A 9,905-nucleotide genomic window follows, 5' to 3' on the forward strand; every position below is an offset into this window, starting at 1 on the left:
ATAATAATTATAATAAAAATTAACATGCGAATAAAAGCCCTGGAATCTTACTGTGTCCGTTTCTAGTCGAATGTTCTTTTCACACCGTTCGTCACTTTGCCATGACACATTGTTGTCCCGTTTTTCTTCTCTGGTTTTTTCAGATAAAATATTTTTACATTGCTCTGCAGTTCCAACCTCGGTTATTCCATGTGCCTTCGTGTATTTTATATTAAACGACGGACTATCAGATTCAATGGTTTCATTATATTCGACTTGATCTAAGGCAAGACTAGTTTGGTATCGAGTCAAATTACTTTCTGATCGAGGTAGCTTTTCGAGGTTATTTCCAATGAAGGAATGTCTATGCCTATAAAGTTAAATAGTCTTATTAAGTTTTCGGCGTCGTTAGTTACATCACAATGATTGTTTGATTAATAATATTTCGTAAAACTTTACCTATTATTTTGCATTCCAATATTAATACAAGCGGCAAGTAAATCCTCGTCATCCTCGTCTCCGTCACTGACTTGATCTAAATATTTAGAAATTTCGTCCATTGTATGTAAATCGAAATAGATTTTTCTTACGTATTGCAGAATTGTATTTTACTTACATCCTGAATCATTATTGGAGGTCTTTAAATTAGTGCCGTCGGATGGAAATTCAACGTTATTCGGTGGCAAGTCATTTACTTTGCAACTGTTTGCTAGTATAGCTTGCGACTCAAATACCGCTTTTGCGTCTATAAAATTACGTTAGTTGTTAAAATAAACGCCTTTTAATAAGTTTTAATCGTTTAATAAGTTTAATAAGACATAATGAAAGTCTGGATTTACTTAGATTAATGATTCTGGAACTGGATTCCCCGTCGTGATCATCATTATATTCGGAAGTTCCTAACACCATCGAAATCGGTGTCGTCCTTACACTGCAAAATATCATATAACGTAAAATATAAAATATTACGGTTAAAATAACATTATTTAATCAAGTTTCATAAGAATACCTCGAGTGGCTTTGAACGGTTGTATCCACTCGAGTATGTTCAACTTGCTTGTCCAAGTCCCCTTCAAGATATGGCAATGAATGGTTTCCGCTTTCGTCGTCGGTGAGATGCGTTGCGCCTCGTAAATTCAACTCCACTTCCGACTCGACAAAGTCGTTCACTTTCGACACGTCCGTCAAGGACGACACTTGGCATTCATCATGTTCCTCGGCATTCCTTGCCTTATTGTACCGCTCCGGTAACCTTTTCGAGCTCCTTATACGACTATCGTCCTGGAGATCGGACGCGGAAGTGGCCCTGGACGAGTTCAAGGATGTCTCGCGCGGCGTACCTTCGGTGTAGTAAGTTCTGACCGTGTCCTCGTGCAGAAGTCCTTGATCGTTGCCCGAGAAGAATCCCGAGTGTTGTTTCTCGTCGTCTACAGTTTGCTCGCCATAACGCAAACTGTAGTCAGTCGGTTGATCCAAATCAGTTTCAGCGTAATCGCCAAATAAGGTGGCGTTCGGACCGATCGTGGACGGTATGGTCTTCTGCATGCTATTCAGTGTTTCGTGTTGGTGTAAAAGTGTTTTTTCCGCGTAGACGTTATCGAAACTCGCACTCTCTTTCGTGGAAGAAGCTTCAGGCAAATAGGAGGTTGGTTTCGAGGTATCGACGGCCGCCATCGTTCGTCGGTAATCCGACTTTGCGCAAACGGTCGCTTCAGCTTCCTCGGAGACGCTGGACTGGCTGCCTGCTTTGGACGAGGACGATACGCTATGATCGATCGGCGACATGTTGTTCTCGATGGAAGAATGTAACGAGATCTGAGAGGGCTCTTGATTGGACGTCGTAGTCCACGATATGGTGGAGTTGGTGCATCTCAACTCGTTCACGTCGACGAAACAACCGTCGGGCGGCCTGAGACGTTCGGGTATAGCGTTCTTGTAACGCAACGTGTACTTCCTCTCGGATAGGGTGGCTTTCGCGTGACCGTCGCTGGGCGCACCGACGTTGTCGAAACCGACAGCAGAGTGCAACGACGAGGATTGCTGTTTGATTTGCGAATCGGTGGACGTCATGCCGTTCATAACATGACGATTTACCCTTTCGAACATGGTGTCGGAGTGCGTGCTGGTGACGGAACGCATAGAGTCTCTACTCTCGCTCCTAGCAACTCCGTTGCACTTACTGCTGCTGCAGGCTGCTGCGCTCGATGTGCTGGGTTGATTGTGCAGTTGATAAGAGCGTAAACCGTGGGCGTTGATACCGAGGAAGCTATGATCGAGCTTGAACGTAAACTTGTCATCCTTGTTGGTCGGCGACGTGCTCGGTTCGATGTTGTCGCACGTCTCAGCTAGATTCTGGTCTATCTCCTGCTCCAGGGCTCTCTGCCTGCGTGCGACCAGACTCGGTAGGGTTGACAGTCCGAGTCCGCGAGCGGTGGAGTCCAGGTGAACGAGATTGTTGCAGCCCGGCCTAGCGCTCAGCAAGTTCTTCAAGGCTGCGCTCGAACCCATGGAGATCATTTTGTGCTTTGAGTGGACGAGACTGCGCAACATTGGCACAGCACCCAAGTCCCAGAGAAGACGTTGATCTTGCGGACATCTCGCCGATAAATTCCAAAGCGCCCCGCAAGCATTGCTGACCACCGTTAAGCTAGGCGATCTGAGTTGCTGCAGAAGAACTTGCAGACAGCCTCTCTCCCTCACGATGGTTCTGTAGTCCTCTCGGACCGCCACATGACTCGACACGTTTCTCAGTATACCGCCGGCGTTTTCGACTATCGCAAGCGTCTTGGACGGTGCCTTGTAGCTCAGCATATCCACGAGGAATGCCAGCGCACCGTCCACGGCGCAAATGTCCACTTTATTCGTGCTACAGTGCGCCGAAAGATTCCACAGAGCGGATAGTATCGATTTGAGAGTAGACTCCTTGCGGCCTTCCATGGCGGCTCTCATCAGACCCGTGACTGCTCCTACTTCCCTCAGGGTCTGCTTGCTGCTGCTGTCGGCGCGCCAGGACAAGTTTCGCAAGACACTCGCCGTCACCTGTCTAAGATCATCGCTGGGACTCCTCAGTTGTGACACGAGGGCTTTCATAAATTCCTTAAAGGAACAGAGCAAGGCCTTGTTGTTGCCGTCGCCAAAGGTCAGATTAGTCAACGCCATTCCCGCGTAGCGCCGTAACGTGATGCAGTTCTGGTCATCGCACTCGCTACCGTGAGCCAGGTGATCCATTTCGATGAGTTCCGCGACCGCGTGGAGGCCACCCAATTGGCACATGGCGTGACGATGCGCTTCGTCGAAGGAGAGTTTCATGAGGGCGGCTATCGTTGCCGCTGGATGTCTCTCCAGATCGTCCGTAGACTGACCTCTTTCCAGGGATATCCTCAGGGTCTGACAATAGTCTCGCAGCTGTTCTAAGAAGCGGAGCACTCGTGCCTCTCGGCGACCGGCTCTTTCATCGCTCTTGGCGTGTATCACGTTGTGTAGCGCCTGCATAGCCCGATCGCGGGTATCAGGATCTTGTCCGGGTGCATGGATCAGCTGAACCAGCAGCGGCAGGCATCCAGACTGCCTCATCACTAGACAGCTGTCTATGGAGGTGCTCATGGAGAGCAGCGTGGTGCTCATGTCTTCTCGGCCATTCTTCTCCAACATACCCAACAAATTGTACACCACGTCCACCTTGGCGCCTAGTCGTCGATGACCTTGCGATTCAGCAGAGTTGCATTCGAGACCGGCGGAGTTCGATGAGAAGCTCATTACGCTCGCCACATCCTGCATGTGGAAGACACATTTCGTATGCGATTTTTATATTCTGTCAGACCATACAGATTTCTAACAGAAAACGTTTAAATTCGCGTGAAGATCGTCATCATCGTTTAAACATCTTTCAAATAGTTTATAGATATCTTTTGCATTATTGGAGTATATATGTCTGAAAACTATCCAACCAGCGCATGTCCTTTCGAACAGGCAAACACATCGCGGAAGGACACGCGGTGATTTCGGGATACATCGAATGCATGCGAGAAAAATGGCACGCAATACAATACACCGTTATAATCGTTCAACTTACATTGTGTGCAGCGAGTGATGTGCTCTGCTGGGCCGGAAAACCAATCTGCTGATTAGCCCATACGTCTCTTCTGATGGGCCATGTGCCACGATACGAAGACGGCAGCCTGTGGCTACTAGGCAACGAAGTGTCGTGCTTAATCTCCTCCTCGCTGCTACCATCCTCGTTGTAACGCTTACTTCTCCTTATGTAAAACTGTGACACAAAAGTTTTTGTTCCTTAACACAGTTTGTTAAATTTTAAAGATCATGATATTACGTACAAATAAGAAATTATTTTCGTTATCTTAAAGTATTAAAAAGAAACAGTTTTATGTTTAATTTTGACATCGTTAGCATCACTCGAACACTTCGAATAAGACAGGAACGAACGGCTGTTTTACATCTGCAATTCATCAATTCTTTTTGTGTCGAGTTGTGTATACAAGAGGGATGTGCCGCAACGTCGCGGAGCCTGAAATTTTCAACACGTGCACAAGTGAGGATGAGGAACAGGGGTTTCTTTCTCGTAGCGATGCTGCACACTCGTTTCGGAGGGTGACGACTTAAAGGGCAAACCCGGCGAAAGAGAAAGGTCGGAACGATGCGAGTAGGGAGGAGAAAGGAAATGCATGTACATGTGCGTGAAGAGAGGGAGAATGGGAGAGAAGAGAATGGACAGAGAGAAAGAGAGGGAGAGACAGAGACGAAAGGCGAGGGCTCCGTAAAATCAATACGGGGCACGTTAGTGAAGGTGTATGTACTCGTGCGCCACGAGCACAAGGCAATTCGTACGGCAGTGGTTTTCAACCTTTGGCCCTCTTACACAGAAGTAATAGATTCGTCGAAATAAAGATTCCATTCATAAAAAGGTGCGCAACATAGGCAAGAATTTTCCTATTATATAAAACTATTACATATAAACAAATAAATGTGTTGGAATACGATTTAATTCTCGTGAAACTGAGTATCTCGTGATACTAAGTTTTCTCAGATTTATAATTTTATACTTGTGGAACATTTACGATAAATTTGTGATGAAGACTTGAAGTTAATAGATACATACTTATAATAAGATATTACTGAGTTTTAGAATTTTGCAGCGGTGTCATGTTACCAGCAGTTTAAATAATTTAAATTGTAAATAATTAATTTAAATAAACAGATAGCAATTCTTTCAAGAGTGTCGGTGACATTCTATCGACTCTTTAATTTATATCGATATGAGTAATATAGACACAAACTCTTCCCATCTACACAAACTGGATTGATCCGCAACAAACACTAGCGTCGGCTCCCACCACGGCAACCATCTTCACTCTCGGGAAACACATACTCCACCGATCAATCAACTCCGAAACTCATTGACTTGTGCACCCCGAGTAGCAGGGCGGAATATCAAAAAAAAGTCACAGTGCGTACCTCACGCACTCCCGCATGCGTGACCGATCGTATTTGAAAACGCTACCTCAGGACTCGGCGTCGACGAGCGTCGCTCGTCCTCCTCCTTCGTCTCCGGCTCCATCGCATTCTCCTTGTTGATCTCAGATGCAACGGCACAGGTCGGGTAAATCCGCAGCGATCTCGGCGCGGTGGCGGCGGCGGCGGCATCGACGACGGTGCTTTTCGCAATCGCGGCGCATCTTTGCGTGGCGGCGACGGCGACGATGACAGGGTTGAACGACGCTGCGGCGTCAGCGGCCGACTCCAGCCTGCGCGATACCGCGACACTGCTCAGGGGCGGCGACGGCGGTGGCGGTGACGACGAGGTACCCTTCCGTCTCTGGCCACCCCACGCAGTGGTGGTGATGGTGGTGGTGGCGGCGGTGGTGGTGGTGGCGGCGGCGGCGGCGGCGGCGGCGGCGGCGGCGGCGGCGGCGGCGACGCCTTCCACCCCGACGCTCGCCGCCGAGCCGTACAGCACGCGGCCCTCCGTCGCGCGCGATCTGTCCCGGCAGGCTTCCGCGTTTTCCTGAAAAAGGGAAAAAAGGACACACGTTAGTCCCGTGACGGATGAAAATCGCACTAAGCGACAACAATGATCGCAATATGCATTGGATTGCTGTGAAAATCATATTTGTCGAATAAAGTTGCGGACAAGATTATTCAAAGTATGAAAATTTATATGAATAAAATGAATTTTTCAGACGAAAGGCGTTAAGCCATCGATCGATTCCTTACCATTTTCGTCAGTGCAGTGGCAATATATTGCATATGAATGCTTTTACCATTCGCCATTCAATGTAGATGGTGAATGCCAGTGTGTATATGTGTGTGGGTAGAAATGTAAGAGAATTAACATTCATTACCATATTTAAGTCGTTACGCGACGCGAATCAAATATGTCCCGTAATTAAGCGACCTGGTCCCGACAGGTTTATATCGCTTGATTTAACGTCGCTCTTGTGACTAACTCGTTTGTATCAGTCGTAGACGATAAGACGGATTTCTTCTCATTACTGGTGAAAGCGTGAAACTGAATGCATTCGAAATAATTAATTTACGTATGTAACTGTATAGAAGCACTTTGGAACGCGTACCTGAAACGCGCTCCAAAGTCACGGTACGCGTATAAATATCATCGCAACAATATCGTATTCGTATTTAAATAAACAATAGACAAATTGAAACGAGACTTATTGTCAGAGTATCATAAAACATGCATCTAAATAATAAATTATGAAATGGTGGTGATCTGCGATACAGATACGTATGTTAGCATTGTATTACAGTCGCAGTCTGCGCCGTTAACTAGCGCGCTTCTTACGATATGATTACTTGCGTAATTACGTGTGGGCAAGGCGTTTTATCGCATCGTGGTTGTACGTTCCGCGGCAACTTCTAGGCTTCAAAGCAGGCGCGAAACCTCAAAGAAACGCACTTGCGAAAACACGAGGTATAATAACAAGCGGAAGATAAGCAACCGTGAGCTGCAACCGTGTACGCATTCAATGTGCAAGAGGGGTACATGTGTTTACAACTGAAGAAACATAATTTATGCCTAAGCATTACATGAAAGCTGCAAAAGATCAATTCTGGTCAGACCATGTCAATACGATGTCGGAACACAAGCTCGTTAATTGTCGCGGGCTATTGTGTTGAACTTTTTTTTATCCAGGTTATTACCTGGGCCCAGTCTGGGCCATCGGCCCCCGTTGCTACCTTCGACGGTATCTTAATGAATATCTTAATGAGTCAAACCTTATAAGAAAGCTAGACAGTAAGTAAAAAGGAGGCAGCCTTTCGAGTCCGCATTTCCTTTAGCGTGCATAATTAAACGCGTTTAACCCTCTCGAACGAGCAGAAGCGTGCACATCCCGATTGTTCGCTCGATATATACTTTCACTGTTTTCCCTGGCGTTCGCGCCGTCAAGTTCACCGAAATTGTATACACTTCGGATAATTGAATTAAGCCAGCTGTCAACGTGTAGTCAGACGGATTGGATAAATTGCAGCCTTTATCGGTTAATGAAACTCGTCGCCGTATTCGCGATTCAACGTGATTCAAGCGACTCTTCCGCGTGAAGAGGATAATCTTCATCTCATAACGAAACAATCGGTCGCGTTGAGCGACTCGTTAAATCGCCAAGACGGAAACTAATAGGACAAGGTAAGAGACTTTATTTAGCTTTCACCCCGTCATCGTCCGTTTCCTTTCTCCCGCGAGCTCATTACCCGGCGACCGTAAACTTGCTCCAAGATTGGAAAGATATGCTCATCTATGCAAACAAAAGTTCGCGCGCACCCGTAGAATTCGCGAGGCGTGTCCGCCGCGGCTGACAGACAACGAAATTAGCCCGCGTTATCGTCGTGATTTGTCGAGTAAACCTCTCTCAGGTGAGCGAAATTCGCCTTATTGAACCGCGTGCCGTTACGAGCGTTAGCAGCGCAGATGATGCATCACGATAAGCGGGCCCATTTAAGAGGGACAGATCCGACAGTTTAATGACTCGGTAATTGGCGAAATGACTCACTCAATTGCGATCGCGGCAAATAGATAGCCGCTTTCGCAACGACGCTGCTCGCGGTCGCTCAAGCACTTTATTCATCTTATCCGCGAAAACGCGACATTATTATCGTTATTATTGTGTATTCAGTCTCGTAACGGCGTATCATTGTCAAGCGCACGGAGGAGGCGCGCTGTGTCATCGCGATCGGAAACGATGACAATTGCCGAAAGGCGGTGATAATTCAAGGAAGAGATGACTCGTAGATAGGCGATTTGAACGCGATAATTAGCAGTGACGATCGTGACTCGTTGGCGAGCGAAATCCCGAAAGCGGTTCCACACGAATTTTATTTCTGAACACGGCCAAGCGAGGAAGTGTATTTTAGTCACGAACGCAGTTTGTGCGTACGCACATAAACTCCGCGTGAATACTCGCGCGGGCGTCTTCACGCTCGAAGGCATCTTTTTGTCATTGTGCGCGCGTTATCTAAGACCGCGTTAAATAAGCGCTTCCGTTCGAGAAATCTAGACTGCGACGGGTGTTACGTGTTTTTCAGGCGCAGCCGCGTCGTCACATTGTGACTTGGTCTCGGTTTAATCGTGGGAAATATCGTGACGAAGCGAATCACCCGCGTTTCTCGAAAGGAATGTTCCGAAATGCGGCCGAGATTTGTACCTTACTTTGAAATCTTTTAAATCTAATAAATCTGCATACCCCACCAAAGTCTGGAATATCAATAATTCTCAATACCATAAAAGTTAAAACGTTGTGAAAATGACGGTAAATATACTTTCAGTTACATGGGATGAAACTATTTAGAACAGTAAAAATAAATTTGGTATACCGCCAAATCGATCAGCGAGAGCGTTCACCATAAACAATCTCGAGAGCTCGATACCAAAAGACAAACGGAAAACAGAGCATGCCGATCGGTGATGCGAAAACGACGAGAGTAAATATCCGGTTGGTGATGCGAGAGTTGTCATGTTGCGTCCTGTTTGTGAGGAGATTTGTTCGAATCATCTTAATTGCTCGAGTGTCCGAAATACTTAGGCAAGTGTCGAATATTAAGGCACGAATTTTTACGTAGTTTCGAGGGAAGCTATTGTGACCGCGATTTTGAATCAGAAATTATTGGCCGTCACATAGAAGAATATAACTCAAATTAACAACGTCCTTCTAGCACGCTCAGCGCAATGTAGGAAACAAATATAATAATATAATTTAGATGGATTATTTGATTACGATTGCAGTCTAACTTATACCTTGCCCGTCGAAATAGTCCGCCTAATCACCTTTTCGTCCCGACGCGCGATCGTCGAGCAGTTGGCCGCCGATACTCGCCAGTTGTCCTGCGACGCATCCTCTCGCATGCCGATACGCTGCTCCTTATCAAGGACGTCGCTAGCGGCGACGGCACCGTGGTTCTCCATAATCAGTTTCAGTCGATTTTTCTCCGTCTTTGCGATCTTCTGGTTCTGCGAGGCGGACGCGAACTGGCCGGTGCGCGGAAGCGGGATCATCGTGGTCAGTCCTCGATTACGGGGATCCGGCTCGCTGCCGCCATCGCTGCCGCCGCCGCCACCGCCGCCCGTTGAGGATTCTCTACGTTCTGGGATGCTTCTTCCGCCGTCACCTCCTTCTCTTCCTTCTCCACTTCTTCTTTCATCGCCAACTCCTTCTTTAGCCAGCTGGTCGCGAGTTTCGCCCGGCATCTCGTCGCGTTTCGAATTCAGTCTCGTGGAACATTCACTTGCTCAGGAACCGTCCGTTTTCTTCGACACTCGTATAGCCGCATGAATACACATTGAAAATTGTCACACCGAGATCGAAAACACCTCGACGAACACTCTACCCCTCTTGGCGCTCCGGAAAGATCTCTCTCTCTCTCTCTCTCTCTCTCTCTCTCTCTCTCTCTCTCTCTCT

General features: G+C 47.1%; 1 protein-coding gene across 5 annotated transcripts in view; it reads right to left on the reverse strand.

Moving 5' to 3' along the window:
* LOC116848794 overlaps nucleotides 1–9,905 on the reverse strand; it is a 48,582-nt gene that overhangs the window by 7,104 nt on the left and 31,573 nt on the right. For 3 of the 5 annotated variants that reach the window (XM_032825278.1, XM_032825276.1, XM_032825275.1), the window contains 7 exons: nucleotides 5,498–6,001; nucleotides 4,052–4,246; nucleotides 989–3,750; nucleotides 819–910; nucleotides 596–724; nucleotides 439–514; nucleotides 52–349 (listed from right to left, as the gene is read on the reverse strand). In XM_032825278.1, the coding sequence (XP_032681169.1) occupies nucleotides 52–349; nucleotides 439–514; nucleotides 596–724; nucleotides 819–910; nucleotides 989–3,750; nucleotides 4,052–4,246; nucleotides 5,498–6,001 (4,056 nt within the window). Of the gene's footprint in view, nucleotides 1–51; nucleotides 350–438; nucleotides 515–595; nucleotides 725–818; nucleotides 911–988; nucleotides 3,751–4,051; nucleotides 4,247–5,497; nucleotides 6,002–9,244; nucleotides 9,900–9,905 lie in introns of those variants that run through there. The other 2 variants (XM_032825274.1, XM_032825273.1) reach the window with 2 other exon arrangements.

Source organism: Odontomachus brunneus, unplaced genomic scaffold (assembly GCF_010583005.1).
Source record: "Odontomachus brunneus isolate Ranch 3 - 2012 unplaced genomic scaffold, Obru_v1 Obru_scaffold_100, whole genome shotgun sequence".
NCBI classification, from domain to species: domain Eukaryota; kingdom Metazoa; phylum Arthropoda; class Insecta; order Hymenoptera; family Formicidae; genus Odontomachus; species Odontomachus brunneus.